The following is a 16,307-nucleotide window of genomic DNA, read 5'->3' as shown; positions in this document are numbered from 1 at the left end:
ATACAAGGAAATGAAATCCACACAAGTGGTACTGAAAGAACGTACGCATATTGATACCTGTCCCCTTAGTAAAATCCTGTGAATCACTTAACTGCATAAAATAAACAGACTGTACCTAGATCTTGCCTTGTGTTTAGGCTTGGAAGAATTGCCTGTTATGTGCATGGTTCAGATGAACTATAAATTAGCCAAGACTGACATACAACAGCATCATGTACTAACTGCAGCACAATGGCAGCACAATTCTTAGTGTGGGGCCGAAGAAGAGTGTGCTACATAAATGTATAAATACTGTCATTAATCTCGGAGCCCCCACCCCCAAAAATGTTAGTTTCAATTTAGCATTAAAAATTAGAATATACTAATTATAGTGACATCCATGTAGTGCATTTTATAGCAGGTGGAAAGCAGTAAAATCATGCAGTTCCCTCTGCGATGAATGAGGGCAGGTGATGTGCAGGGGAACAGCACACTTGGCATGGACAACCCACGATGGAAGCTTTCAAAAGCACTTGCGATGGACAATAGAGGGACCCGCTTCCTCATATTCATCTTTACTGATCCACATTTGCTGAAAGGTGGATAGAGAGGCCAGTATTGAACCCCCAATCCAGACAGAGTATTTACGTTCTGGCGGTGCAATCATCTAGAAGAGAAGTGCAAGCTGTTGTAAGCAACACGACAAGTAGATAACGCGGTAACATCGTTTTGGATAAAATAACTAGGTGAAAATCCTCTCATTGCACCAGTGCAAATACAATGCATTAAACCTAAATTAAAGCACTGAAAAGGCGGCCATTTTCTGTCTTTAGCTCAAGTCAACAGAGCTTGTTACTAAAGGCAGACAAATAATGGCAGCCCACGAGATACATAAAAGATGCCCCAAAAATTCACATCAAAGCTAAAAATATAAGAAAGAAAATAAAATTTTTAAAAATTAACTAAATAGGGCCCTAAATTAAGCTAAGTAAAAAGCTCTGCTGTTTCCACTAGTGGGACCACACTGAACAAAATAGAGATTTTCTTTTTTTTAAGATTGAATAGTTCAAATGAAAAAAAAATGTTGAGATGCAATGTCCTAGTAAGCTAAGCCCTAGACACAAGGCTAGAAAACCTACAGCCTATTCCCAGCTTAGTGGCTGACTTGTTAAGATACAGTGGACATATCACTGTTTCTGCGTGTTCCTGTTTCCATTTCTGCCACTTGGTGTCATGTCTGTACAGAAGGCAGTCTGTTGCCTGATAAAAAGATGCTCTGAACTGCACTTAAATTTCACTTTGGGTAGTAAAGTAACATAAAACAGTAACACTGCCTCAAATGACAAATTCATTGCAGCATCCACAGACCCTTCTTTCTCGAAGTCAGTCAGCACCGTTGTTTCACATTTCCTTTAAACAATCTCACCAACTCCCATTGCTTCAGCAACCCACTTTACTCCAGTACAACCCTTTTTACTCTTTTAAACTGTTTTGGCAAGTAGGAGGAAAAAAGATATTAAACAACATCTGAAGCCTATCTCTGATAATTTCAGGACTCTGATGCAAGCTCTGGATGATTCCTTAAGGCCATTTTTATATTTATTTATAACAGCTAAATTTAAAAAAAAAAAGGGGGGGGGGGTATATGCAGGTGTTAATATGAGTATTACCTTAATCTTCATGGTACTTGGAGCCAATGCTGTAATCTCTTTCTGCATACGGTCCCCAATACCAGGATACATTGTGGTTCCTCCAGAGAGTACATTATTAGCATAAAGATCCTTACGGATGTCAATATCACATTTCATAATGCTATTATAGGTGGTTTCGTGGATACCTGCAGACTCCATCCCTGCGTGGATATAAGTTTTCAACATGTTGTTTCAGAATAATGAGGAGCCTACTTCTCTACAATTCCTTCTTTTTAATATTGTAAAAATGACTGGAAGACTGATTAGTCTGTGCTTGTTTTCTCACCTATTTCCCTTAATAAAACTCCAGCAAAAAAAGCTGTATGATATTTGGAAGAGGAAGGAGGGACAGACAGTACCTACTCCCCACATTCTTTCTCATTTTAGCATTGGACAGGATTAATAATTATACCAGCAAAATATACTTGAGAAGAAAAAGCTCCACAGTTTTCACACTGAGTTTTGCCCTTCATAATATATAAAAAGAAATGCCCTTCATAAATATATATATATAAAAGAGAGATATTCAAGCAACTGCTTACCATTCTTATAACCTTATATCATGCTGCTAGCTAGAAATAGAAGCCCACTTGACATTCCAGTGGGCTGCTTGGATTTTGAGGTATCAGCTTACCTAAATACTAGTACAGTAAAGATAACTTCTGGTAGCTTTGTTGTTGTTGTTATTAAAGAAGAGTACCAGAAAACATATGGTACCGGGAAGATATCTTGAACTTCTATGCTTTTAAGTTAGCTTAACGCACTAATTTTGACAAAGATGCAATCCAAGATGTAATCCAGAAAATCCTGGTTTCTTGAGACACTTTTCTGATAGGGGCCATTGTTTAGACCCCACTCCGATTCCTGAGAGATATCTGGTAGCCAAATTCCTTCATCTATTAGGGAGAATTTACTTGTAACGTTACAAATTTATTTATAAACCTGATTCCTGCTGATGTTCAGATACAGAACTTGGAACTATATTTACGCTAGAATAGTTTGATTTCTACATACAGAGCTGGCTGGAAATAGTGCCAAACTGCCTGCAGCCATTTTGCTCAGTCCTTGTGGATACCATTTCAGCAGGAAGTAGGAAGTGTTTAAGGGCAGCATGAGTTGCACATAAAATGTCATCCCCTGAATAAGATGGAAATTTTGACATTGCAGATAAAACTACTGGCAAATAATATATGATTTGATATTGCATGTTTAAGTTACAGATTAATGAATTGATATACAGAAACAGTATCTAGATACATAATCAACATAAGAACTGTGCATCTGTAGATCAGCTGGTCAATAAGCATAATCTACTCTGCAGTACTCCAAGCAGTACTTTAAAAAAAGTATTTATGAAAGTTGAAACTATCTTAGAATTTTGATATTTCTAAACTGACAGACATCTTTGTCCAGCAGCAACAACAGCATTTATAGTTACTAGAGAACTAATCTGATTAAGTCAGTAGAAGCTGCATGTTTCTAATGACATTTGAGAACAAATCTCAAAGCCCCTACAGCTGAAGGTTTCCTTTATATTTTAGTAAAGTATTCTTTTTACATTCTGTCAAGCCTTTAGAAAGAAAAACATCCTGTCCCACCTATAAAGGATGGCTGGAAGAGAGTTTCTGGGCATCGGAACCGTTCATTTCCGATGGTGATGACTTGGCCATCAGGAAGCTCATAGCTCTTTTCCAAAGAGGAGGAAGAAGCAGCAGTTGCCATTTCATTTTCAAAATCCAAAGCCACATAACAAAGCTTCTCCTTTATGTCTCTCACAATCTCCCGTTCCGCTGTAGACAGACAATTTTTTAATCAACATGCAGTGTGACAGATACGACACACATGTTTCTGTGTGCTATATCATAGGCTATATCATAGAATCATCATAGAACGCTTAAGGTTGGAAGGGACCTCTAGAGGTCATCTAGTTCAACCCCCCTGCACACGCAGGGTCACCTAGAGCACGTGGCACAGGACTGCGTCCAAGCGGGTTTTGAAGATCTCCAGAGAAGGAGACTCCACAACCTCTCTGGGCAGCCTGTTTCAGTGCTCTGTCACCCTCACTGTCAAGAATTTTTTCCTTAAGTTCCTGTGGAATTTTTGATGCTTTAGTTTGTGGCCATTACCTCTAGTTCTGTCAGTGGCCCCACTGAAAAGAGGCCGACCCATCCTCCTCACTGCCTCCCTTGAGGTACTTATAGACACTGATCCCCTCTCAGCCTTCTCTTCTCCAGGCTGAACAGGCCCAGCTCCCTCAGCCTCTCCTCACAGGGCAGATGTTCCAGGCCCCTGATCATCCTTGTAGCCCTGCGCTGGACTCTCTCCAGCAGCTCCACATCCCTCTTGTACTGTGGAGCCCAGAACTGGACACAATACTCCAGATGCGGCCTCACCAGGGCTGAGTAGAGGGGCAGGATCACCTCCCTCGGCCTGCTGGTCTGTTAGATTCTGGCACTGACCTCTCTGTTGTCGCAACTAAAATACTTTCTGCTTTCATCTACTTCCATGCAAATAGAATGCATACTCCTGTACTACATAATATTGTAGAGATTGGCACATCTGTGTCACAAAACCTTTATCAACCCTCCATAGGTTCATCCATTACTAACTCCTAACTTTGCTCCCTTGTGTGCAAAATAGTCACGACCAAATAGAACCATCAGTTAAATTTCTTGATGAAGCAAGAATTGCTGAGAAGGTAGTATCTTCATGCTTGATGCACCACATACTTGCTGAAAGCATCAGTTAGGAGAAACCCATGTTTTTCTCTGGTCTATCTACTGATAAGGATTTTCTTGCATCTCACCAGGTAGACATTTCCAGTGTAACAGGATAACTAACAGAGCAAGTGCATGCAAAGTGCAAAAAAACACAACTTATTACCAGTGGTGACAAAAGAGTAGCCTCTCTCTGTCAGGATTTTCATGAGATAGTCGGTGAGGTCTCTGCCTGCCAGATCCAGTCTCATAATGGCATGAGGCAAGGCATAACCCTCATATATAGGCACATTGTGAGTGACGCCATCCCCAGAATCCAAAACTATTCCTGAAAAGAAAATGGAAAAGCAGCTGTTTATCAGAACCTCTATATTCTCTACATTCTGAATTGAAACTGGTAAACACGAACACTTGCCTGACATTTCATTCTATCGTTTTTCTAACTAGAGATCTGTTCATGTGAGATGAGATGAAATCGTTAGTATAAAGTAAGTGGCAACTGCTCTTGGGGAAAAAAACAAAACATTTGGCAATTTGATTGTATTGTTCTTGCTGAACAGATGCTAACAATAATGATCTTATGTGTATACATAGTCACTCATTTCAGAAGACCCCTAGCATTTTATAGGCATAATATAAAAGCCATATAAAAATCTGTGTACCATTAAAATAAACAATCCTGTTAGCTAAAATATAGTAATGGTTTCTCAGTGCAGAGCAATGCTACTTATATACTTGTATTGGAAGGGAAGTATATATTTTCCACTCACAAGTGTCTGATATCAAAAATGCATACAAGCAGTTGAGTTTTAAGCATAAAACAATTTATGTCAGATCTTTGTTTCTTTTTATGTAAAATTAAATGGTGACATCAGGCTGCAAAAACAATTTTTAAAAAAATATGTCAAGACCCAAGACTTGCTAGGAAGTAATTTATGATCTTAATGCTTGCTAAATGGCAATGAGAAAAGATCTCCATGTTAATTCTAATGATCAATTAACAGCCAACATCAAGCCAGGCAATTGAAATTCAATGTTTAAACTACATATTTTCGTTTAACTACTAAAGGGTATTTTTCACTGATTGATTTGGAATGGAGTGCAACAATAAAACTAGGTCTGTGCCCTTGAAACAATCTGTTAGGATACAGTTTCTATGCTGGGCAATTAAGGGCAGTATTAAACTGTATCATCTTTCATTAGTACACAAACTTTATTTACAACAGAAATGTTCATATAGCTAGCTAAATGTTCATTTAGTGACTTGAGCTTTTGGAGCAGAAAGACTTTTAGAATACATAGTTGGTGTACTCTAATCAACACGCACATTCATGTACGGATATGCCAATGTGCATGCGTGCTAGAAAGACATGTGGACCATACAATTTCCAGAAAGACTCACCAGTAGTTCTTCCAGATGCATACAGTGACAGCACTGCTTGAATTGCTACATACATGGCTGGCACATTGAATGTCTCAAACATAATCTGAAATTTAAGAGCGTAGGTACCTTTAGGATCTACAGTTAAGAGCAACTGATGAGACAATAATTCTTTTTTTAATGAGTACTGCCCTGTAGATGCTACTCCTGGGTCCTTTCCTGATCTATGGCTCTTCTGTGGACAGTGCACTGTTTTCTTTAGGATTTATTAAAAGTCGCTTAACTCAATGGGTTTACTTCCATTAACCTCAAACTACTAGGTCAGGTTTTTTTTAAAAATAATAACTGAAGATGACACCTCTCCTTGAGATAACTTTTATATCTTGATGGCAGGATTGCAACAATGCATCAGTTTGAAATATTGACTATTTATTGAATATTTAGCTGGAAACCATAAGGAAAAATCTAATGTATTCCTGTCTCCGGGAAGAATCAGCTACTCCTGAAAGCTTCCATTCTCAGCAACTCTATTGATACAGTACTCCCAGATTTCTCCAGTAAACTGTCCTGTCATACTCTACCCATACTATTAGAGAGGTGGTCTTGGTTTCTAGCTAAAACCTCACTTGCTCTGGTTTAAAGCTCATTAGAACTCGTTTTGTCCCCACCAACGTAATAAACATTTTTTAACTCTTTGTGGCAACATTAACATGTTTTCCATTGTCTTCCAAAAAGCCACAGGACTTCCCATCTTCTGCATCAGTCCACTACAACTTCATTTTGGTGGGTAGAATAAAACCTTTTTCCAACTGAAAGCTCTGCTAAGTAAGGACATGCAATGAATTAACACGCTCTGGAGAGCGCAATGTACGCTATCCTTTATAAAATAAATGCCATCTACTCTCCAGACCGTGCTGCCCCATCCCTAGCGCAATGGTGATGACAACATCTCACCACTGCAGCTTCCAAAAGTCCACAGCAGTGTGATCCAATTCAGCGAGTTAAACTTAGACTTCGGATTTCATAAGCAGACATGTGAATACATTCATTATTGCTATTTCATTGTTAATGTAGTGAGTTTAATGCAATAAGTGATAAACAATAAGCCTTTCTAAAAAATCTTGAAATCAGAATTTAATCATTACAGTATAAAGACAAAGAAGCAGTCACAGTCATGTCTACTGCATAACCCACACTTCCTGGTTGTTGCAAAAGAGGCTTTTCTTAATGTTTGTTGTTGTTTATCATTTCCTAGTTGTATTTTTTCCTAGTAATAAGTGCTGTCAACTTCACTACTTAAATACATTTATTTACACTTGCTAAATTGATGCATAATCTTCCTGTTTGATATATGCCAGAAGTGTGCACAAAGGGAAGTGTAGAGCCACACTGAGTTTTCCCGGGTGATTTTACACCACTATTTGTATTTATATCACATTTACCGATCATTGCACCAGCATTTAAATTTACAATATAGACTTTTGAACAGGATGTTGCTCCATTATAAATGGATAATAGATTTAATAAAGGGCTCTAATAGGAACCTCTGAGGTCTACTGTTGCTTCTGATATTAATTTGCTAAATCAGAGACTGAGCATGTCAGAAATGTTTAGCAAAACGTTGTTTAAGACTGAATGCTGTTAGACCAATCCATTTTCCCAACTGAACACAAAGGCCAAATTTTTGAGCATTTTCCCCTGATTCCAGAGGAGATCTAAAAAAAACAAAAACCATCACATACATAACAGAAGAAATGTCTAGAAATGTCTTTATTCAAATCTTAAGAGAAAAATAAAAGAAAAGCTTAATATGGTAGCTGGCATTCTGTTGGATGCAGAAGCCACTACGGTCTGCAATGCAGGAGTTTCTACAGCATGAGCTGGGCTGTTACAAACAAGCATCCTCTGCAGTTAGAGGTAGGAACAACAAGGCTGTCTCTGATATAAACTCGCACAAGTGTGATTCAGACCGCTGTCACACTTTCCGCACACAGAGAATTGGCAGCACACACAGACACACACACACGCTTCTGAACTTGCTTAAAGCTTTTGAGACACAAACGCTAAGCACGTTATGGCTGGACAGAGAACTGATATTGCGTGAGCCCTCTCCTGACCTAACCAGTGTAGCTTGATACTAACTTTAAAGGATTATCTCCCAGGTTAAGAACAAAGCTGAATATCCAGGACTAATGATATTTTGGATGTTTCTATGCAGAAGTTACCTGCAGCAAAGCAGTCCCACACAGCAACAGGCTATTACCTGAGTCATTTTTTCACGGTTGGCCTTAGGATTCAAGGGAGCCTCGGTCAGCAGCACAGGGTGTTCTTCTGGTGCAACGCGAAGTTCATTATAAAAAGAATGATGCCAAATCTAAAATGAAAGGTCAGCTGAGAAAAATGTCCTGGAAAAGAATCTGTCCACATAACAGAATTATACAAAAAGTTTTTCAGCTTTGGAAAGCTTTCCAGACATAGCCTTAGTAAATTTTGTAATTGTATATAATACTGATAACGTTGTATATAGCATATTACTTATATATGTAAACACATTAAACACACTAGTAACTACATTAAAATTGAGAAAAAGGATGCAAGAGTGAACAAGTCAAATTCTGCTCTATTCTAGAAAAAAAAAGAAGAAAAGAAGGGGGAGCTATTATTGAATGTAATCACAGTATATAACCTGCGTAGTAGAGTCCTTTCAATGAGGGTTCCCTAGACAGATTATTCATCATCTCCTCTAAATGGGAACATTGGTTAACACTCAGATCCCATATTTTGACACAGAAGCTGAGCCAGGAACTGAACTGTTAGATCTGGAAATATTTCTCCTCGAGAAGAGAAGCTTGGAGACTGAGTTTCCCCGTGAATTTGTCATGAGCTTCTGCTAAGATGTTTTTCATATATCTAATAAATTCCCACATAAATGCAAGGCCCTCTGACTCAGACATTTCATTCAGTAAATCTTGGATTAAACTATCACTCCTCATAGACTAAATGTATTAGCCACAGTCTAGGAAGTGTTTTTCATGGTGAAACCTGCTACCTGCACCAGACACTGCTGGCTTTGATTGTTCTGACAGAGAGAGGCTCTCACTGTCCGAGCACTATGGCTATGAAGGACTGAAGAATCTTTTTTCTTGATATCAGCTAGAAGACTCCTTGTCTACTTGTTTCTTGCCCACATTTCTTTCTTTCCGTTTCTTTCTTTCTTTCTATTTTTAATTCCAGCACAAAGCATCAGGATATTTTAGGGGGTAACTTATTTAATAAAATATCCTTAGGACATTGTTATTCTCCAAAATGAACTACCATGGAGAAGAAGATCTTATCTAAACTGAGGGCTGCACTCTCCAAAGTCTACAGCCACCTAGAGCTAGAATTATTCATTAAGAAAACTATCACGCCTTAAAAAGCAAATCCCTCTCAATCTTCTAAAAGTCAGATATTTCCTGAACTGAGATTTGGAATAGAGGCCAAGTCCATTTGAAGATATAGAACAAAAGTAGGAATAAGTTCAGCAAAACAGAAAGAAGTAATACAAAATTTAAAAAAGGAAAAATGTATGTTAGTCATAAGGAGAAGTAGGAGATCACAATTTCAGTCAGAAAAGGAGTGACTAAAGGAGAGAAAGAAACCTTTTTGCTCGCATAATTAGAAATTACTGAAAATTTCTACAGTGAGGAAAAATCCGGTACTATTAAAGACCAGCTGTTTCTCAATGTCAGGGAGGATTAGGCAGAGACTATTAGATCTAAATAATAAATATTCAAGAGAAAAAAAAAAGAAGGAAAGAAAAAAAAAATAAAGAGTCCAATACTGTGTTTTATAGGTCATAAGAATTAAGCAGCGGATACCATAGCAAAGAAGAGCTACTGAGGAAGGATTACTCTAACCTTTGCTTCAAACACTTATGCAGTTATCAGAGGCAGAAAATGCTCCATTCTTATGTTTTCTCTCCCATACATTACGAGTTCAGTTGCTGTGGACAAATTGATAGTGATGTACAGTGCCCTGCACTATTATCCACTGCAAAACAGAGCAGTCCAGATTTGAATATTGTGAACTGAAGCACATGAGAAGAATAATGCTTCGTTTCATTGCCTACATATTCTACTCATGATTCACAAGAACCTCTATGCATCCTGCAGCATCCTTGCTTGCTTTTTCTCATACACATGCACACACACACTCTTACTTATTCACAAGTCTAATCTTTCAGTGACCCCCTCTTTTGTAATGTGTAGATGTTTTTGTCCCATTTTTGGCACACTGCCCAGTAAATCTTTTCTTCTATGTTGTGGAGGTTTCAGGGCTGTTATTTCTAAGAGCTTCTTTAGAAGAAATTCATAGTTCAGGTCAAAATCATGATTTAAAAAACATGGAAAAATACGTATACGTACATAAAAGATTTTCCCTTTAAAACGTTCAGACCTGCCCCTCCTCAACTAGAAGCAAGTGTGTAGCTGTGTGCATCTGTTACACAACAGTCCCAGTAGACGCTGAGATTTTCATGTAACCATGTGACTGAATGAACCAGGAACGCTCATAAGAATTTTTTTTCCAGATTTTTCCGATTTGCAATTTCCATTTTTTTTCCATATCTACAATCACAAAAGTTAGCAAAGTTGTTCTACTCTTGCCTCTTTTCTGCTGCCTTTCTCTCATGCTGCTCCTTTCCACCTCCCCCCCTCCACACACACTATTTCTTGCTCATTACTCATTTATTTAAAAGTTGCCTACACTTTCTATCCTTCTCTCCTCCTAGTCTCAACAAGTATAAGCACAGTTCAGTTTGGGGCCATCTTTGCCAACTACTGCATTTTGCAAGCTGAGTACCAGAATAAAGTAAGTTTGGCCTGGAGACCCATTTTTCCAGGCAGGTCTTTCCCCATTTCAGTGCCAGACTGGCAAAATAAGCAACCTGGAAGAGCCTGTAAAATATCTGATAGTTATTACTGAGCTAAAAGCACTGCCCGAAATCTCCACCTCTGAGCACCCTCAGAGACCCCACCTCTGAAAATAATTGATTTGGCCTTTAGGGCATCTCAATCCAAAAAGAAAAAAAAATAATAAAAAGACATCACTTTTTATAACCTGATTCCTTTTCCTGCCTAGATTTTGGACAGTCTGCTCTAGCACTGAGCATTACCCAGAAGACATACAGTTATGTATTATATTCACAGGGATTTAGATGTGGGGATCAATCACTAAGGGAAGAACCGAAAATAGTGCCCTGCTGCTTCCTCCCTCAACCTGTTCTTGTTGTATTACGAAAATACACATTCTTGCTGAATGTGGATAATTATCAGGAAGAGCAATATATCAGAAAACATGTGGCAGACTTTCTGCAGAATAGATTAGCTGTCCTTCCAGGCAGCAGGGAAATAATGAAATGCAAATGCTGTGCTTCCATCTAGAGGAAGAGATGGGCAATTTATTACCAAACAAAACTCCCATTGCATCTGTATTAATTTTAGTCTGTTCATCTGTGACACTCTGCAATTATCGATTTGGGTTCATTAATGTGATATAGTAATTAATTTATGTGATGTTTTGATATATGTATACACTTAATCTCAGCAAGCATGAATACAAATCAACACAGGGCTTCCTTTCAGTGGTGTTCTCCACCAAAATAGAAGGCAATACTAGAAGTATTTGTCTGTGAAGTTTTGTTACACATGGAAATGGCAAAGGACTAAATTGCAAAGTTGTCTCTGAAGACAACATACAGTATTTCCACGTAAAGGTTCAGGTGCTTGCTCCAAAGATCAGGAAACATGGGGCATTGGAGAGGTGTTGTGGTGCCGTAGGGCCCTTTGGGCTTTTGCCTCTCCAGTGTCTGTTAGGCTGCGTCTCATTGCTTTTGCCTGGTCTGGGACATCCTTCAAAGGACATCTCACCAAAAGGTCATTATACTGGCAGAATGCCTAAAAATGTGCTTGATAGGGGAATAAATAAGCTCTGTCACCATCAGGACACTAGAACAATAATGGAATGTGGCAACAGAAAAACATACTTCAGGGGAAAAAACTCTATTCCAGACTCTCAAAGATTTAGTATAGTGATAGAAGCCAAACTCTGTCCTTTTGTCTTTAATTGACACAGAGAAAATGTCATACATAAGCACAAGATGTGGGCATCAGCTATGACCTCATTTGTATAGGCAAGAAGTAAGGAGGCAAAAATCCTCCCTCATACTCATGGTTTTTGTTCCTGATGAAAGTAACAGAATCTGATAAGGAATAAGCATATTTATAAGTCTACTGAAAAAATAACAACTCTGAAATACCAAGCTCTGGATCAACACCTGGTCTTCTGGAACAGCATATTGTATCTATTCCAAGATTAAAAGCTCTTCAAGGACTTCTCCTTTGGTTTGCTGGGAGGTTAATAGCAAATTGTATGTCTTAGATAAGATGATGCTTCAATAAAATTGCATTAAAAAATAAACACATACCTTCTCCATGTCATCCCAGTTAGTGATGATTCCATGCTCAATGGGATACTTCAGGGTTAAGATCCCTCTTTTACTTTGCGCTTCATCCCCTACATAGCTGTCTTTTTGACCCATTCCAACCATAACGCCCTGCAAAGTATGATAATGAACTATGAATATTAGCTCCATATTTTTCGGGTTAATACTTAACATACGATATTGTATCTGCTATTACTACTGTCATTTCAGAATGTATTTCCACAAAGCCACAATGTGAATTTTATGCTAACCACCTTCTCTGTGCCAGCTCCCTGTGACTACACACCATGAAGAGCAAGGCTGAAAATGAAGCAAGTTACCCCATAATTGGTGCGACTAATGTCCCTGTGGGAACCTGGTCAAGGTAGGCACTAGTTAATTCATAATTTCTCCACAAAAGGTGAGCCCTTTGTCACTGTACGAAGAAATAAAGCAAAGGACTTACAGCTGAAAGAAGATAGAAGCTTTTTTTTTTTTTTTGCTTCCCAGAATTACTTTATGTATTTGCCTACAGACATGCCTAGGCAGTTCTATTACTGTCTTTGAACAGCGAGATCTTTCCTTGCTGGAAGACCTGCCTAGAACACATGCAAAACGAAAAACGCTCATTTTTGAAAAATATACTTCATTAAACAGTGCTACAGATCCATTAATTTATGCAGAAAAGAGGCAGATTTTGAAGGGAAGAAGAGTAGGGTATTTTAATACAGTTTTATTTACATTGTCTTGTTTATTTACATTGTCTTGTCATTCACTAATGTGGTCTATCACAATTGCCCCAAATATTACCAACATATTAAGCACAATATTAATCAGCAGCTGGCATAGAAATATTTATTTATTCCATGGATTCATTTTACTTCTATACATTAAGTATTACAGCCACTGAACTGTTTAACTATGTAAAATTACATGCCAGGTCTATTCATTAATAAAAGCCAGTGCACAATTTTAGGGATTAAAGAATGGACATGTTTTCAAGAACTGGCATTTAATTTTATTAACTCACAGAGGTGTTTAAGATATTTTATGGAAATAAAATGCTTGGTATTTTATGCCCCTCAATCCAGGCCTATTTATCTCCTATGAGAACACAGGGCAATTGAGGGAAAGATTTTTACAGCCCAGAAAATTAAAATCTTAGATATAAATAAAAAAAAAAAAAAAAGGAAATGTAACTCTTAGGAAGAAACAATGAAACAATTAGAAGCAATTAAGCAATAAGACCTTCTTCCAGTTCAAGAAAAGTCACCTTTTTTTTTTCCAGTGCTGAGTTGATAAAGTAATGTGCTAGAGACCTACATTTTGGGAAATTTAATGGGCCCTGCTGGTGCCTACTGAAACAACAAAGGAGCTTGTCACAATTACTCATTTTTTGTCTCCGGTTGGCAAATCCCAGCCAATCTTATTTTTCCTTTGTATTCATGGCTTTCTAACAAATAACAGTTATTAGAAGGATTACAAACCAAATAATCTCAGACCCAAAGTACAAATGTTCATAGATTTTCACAGCTAGGCACAAAAAAGAATAACAAAAAAAAAATCTTTCTAATCAGCGTGATTTGCATGATGCTGGCACACCGCTCTGGATTTGTTATTATTGACCAGTATTTACAGTAGAAGAGCATGCAATATTAGAAAACTGCATATACGTACTATTTAATTTTTGAAAAAGCCAGTGACCATTTCAACCCAATCTGTTCTCTATTTAAATCCCCTTACACTGTGTTTTTCCTGAAAGACATCTTCATAGCAGCCAAACAGGCTCCTGTTTTCCTGTAGTCAACACCTTGTAGTTGGAGCACACCCTTCTAAAGGCGGCTTAGCTCATGGTATATAGAATGTGCAGCTCAGTCCTGCCGTTCCTCCCAAGCTGTATTCCCACCCAGATTGGCAAGAGTTTTGCCTGGATGAGGACAGCAGTGATGCTTTACCACTGCCTTATCGAAGTACCCAGAATAGACAGCACTGTTGCTTTGGTGCCAACTGACCTGATGTCGAGGACGTCCGACAATGGATGGAAATACAGCCCGTGGGGCATCATCTCCTGCAAACCCAGCTTTGCAAAGTCCAGAACCGTTATCACATACAAGGGCAGTGGTTTCATCGTCGTCACACATAGCGTCTCGCTGCTTTGGCTGCAAAACAGCAATGTAAGAGCAGTTGCAGGAGTGGATGGAAGGGAACAGGGCACTCCATCACTTAAACAGCAAACTACTAAAAAAAAATTTGGGAGGGAGGCAGAAAATAAGCCTAAACTGTAAAGTATACATGCTATAGCCTGAATCTCTCAAAGCAGGTTAAGTACTTACATAGATCTCAACTTGAACAGACTTTCCTGAAGCAAATTAATCAGGACATTCAGCTTTCATTCCCCAAAGGGAAATATTTGATGCAGCCTCAAGGAGGCCTGTGATGTTCTGTTAATCAACTTTGTCACCCTGGGACAAATTCAGCTAACAGATACGCATTCATCTGGACTTGCACTTCAGTAGGTGAAGCCCCATCTTTTCCAAGAATGAATCATCTTATAGATGTTTTGTTAAAGGTAAATTAATTATATGCTAAAAGTTAATTATCTGCATCTTCCAGATAAATTGCTATGACTGAAGAGCAGTAAAAATATATAGTAGAAATAATTAAACAAAAAAGCTTCTACAATTGGCCTTCCTCTTAATCCCCTACAAATTTTAATGCAGTCAACTGAAGTATAGTCAAACAAGTTACCTAGAAAGCTGTTTCAGGTAAGGGATTTGTTGCATTGTTGAGGTTTTTGGCATTAAATAGTAGATAAGAATTCTTGAGTATTCGTTCTTTCAAATACTACATTTGTTCCCTAGAGGCATTTTCAGATTTGAGTGGCAGTCTTAAACAAACAACTAAAAATAGTCTACCAAAAAGCTTCAGGGAAATGCTTGTTGTGTTTTTAAATGATAGCTTCTCTGTTAAGTGCTCCCTACACGTAGGGCCCATTCCATACTTGTAAATGGTAAATCCCTTATCTAAGTGGTTATTCTGGGAAACAGCATAGGACACAGCTGGCAACACTGACCGAACCCAAGGCAACTTAGCAGTTGGCCAACACATCAAATAAAGTCCTGATCTCATTGGCATCGGTGGCAAAACTCCCATGGAGGGAGAGCCTCAGTTTCACTAAGACTCCTGTTTCAGATTCCTCATTTATTTTTAGGAGTGTAGGATTGCCTCTTTAGGCAGTTAAGAATAAGGAAACACTTTTTTCCTTCCCTGCTTTTAGGGTTCCTCTTGCTACCAGCTTACGCGGTCCCCCCACATCTGGGGAGTGAGAGTTTTCCCTTGTGCTGTCATGAGGACCACGGCAGTAATACTGCCGTCTGTAAAGATTTAGATACACGATTTTCTCCTAACAGGAAAGTGAGCAGTTATGGTACGCTCTGCCCCACTCCGTTCAGGCCTTTTCCATGTCCTTGGTGAGGCAAAGTCATGACCCAACCCTTCAATACACTGTGATATGAAATGGAAAAATAAATGAAAAGACGTTGAGATATTTTACAATAAAAAATGCGTCCATTGTTGATTTGCCTGTAAGATTTGCTTTCCCCTAATAGAACAGAATAATTCTATTTTATCACATTTAACTTAGGAATGTTTAACTACTAGTAGAAAGTATTTCTGAACATTCATTCAACATTTCCACGCATTTTTCATTATTTCCTTCTAAAACCCTAAGGACAAGGCTGGTAGAATGCAGTAAACCATTTAAGAGCATCAACCAATATGCCAGAGTTGTACCCAGCTTCTGACCACTGCTGTGTAAAGCTAAGCTGAAAGAAATTCCTTTCTTAAATAAATAAATAATACAGAATTGGATCAGATAGGATGCTACAATTCAAAAGCAGAGAAATTCTCTCCCCCACAAAGCTCTGATAGGTCAACATTGCTCCTCAGTTCTAAAGGAAACCGAGTAGGACATGCTAAGAAATAATGTTCCCATTCACTATGATATAATGGTGCCTATATATATACGCATCTTTGTTTGTAGGACTAAAATCATAGCCATGCTGAAAGAAACAAGT

General features: G+C 38.3%; 1 protein-coding gene across 1 annotated transcript; it reads right to left on the bottom strand.

Annotated features, from left to right (window-relative positions):
- Nucleotides 1–394: 394 nt before the first annotated feature.
- Nucleotides 395–14,372, bottom strand: LOC104567934 (actin, alpha skeletal muscle B). Its single transcript, XM_010214798.2, has 8 exons — nucleotides 14,244–14,372; nucleotides 12,235–12,363; nucleotides 8,032–8,142; nucleotides 5,790–5,874; nucleotides 4,554–4,715; nucleotides 3,269–3,460; nucleotides 1,650–1,831; nucleotides 395–646 (listed from the first exon to the last, which is right to left on the bottom strand). Exons 1-8 carry the CDS (start codon nucleotides 14,370–14,372, stop codon nucleotides 503–505), a joined length of 1,134 nt encoding a protein of 377 aa, XP_010213100.1. The 3' UTR covers nucleotides 395–502.
- Between the last annotated feature and the right edge of the window lie 1,935 nt (nucleotides 14,373–16,307).

This window comes from Tinamus guttatus, unplaced genomic scaffold (genome assembly GCF_059628265.1).
Source record: "Tinamus guttatus ecotype Peru unplaced genomic scaffold, ASM5962826v1 Tinamus_guttatus_pri_ptg000240l, whole genome shotgun sequence".
NCBI lineage: Eukaryota > Metazoa > Chordata > Aves > Tinamiformes > Tinamidae > Tinamus > Tinamus guttatus.
The sequence above is the reverse complement of the archived record's forward strand: the minus strand, read 5'-3'. Positions and strand labels throughout refer to the sequence as shown.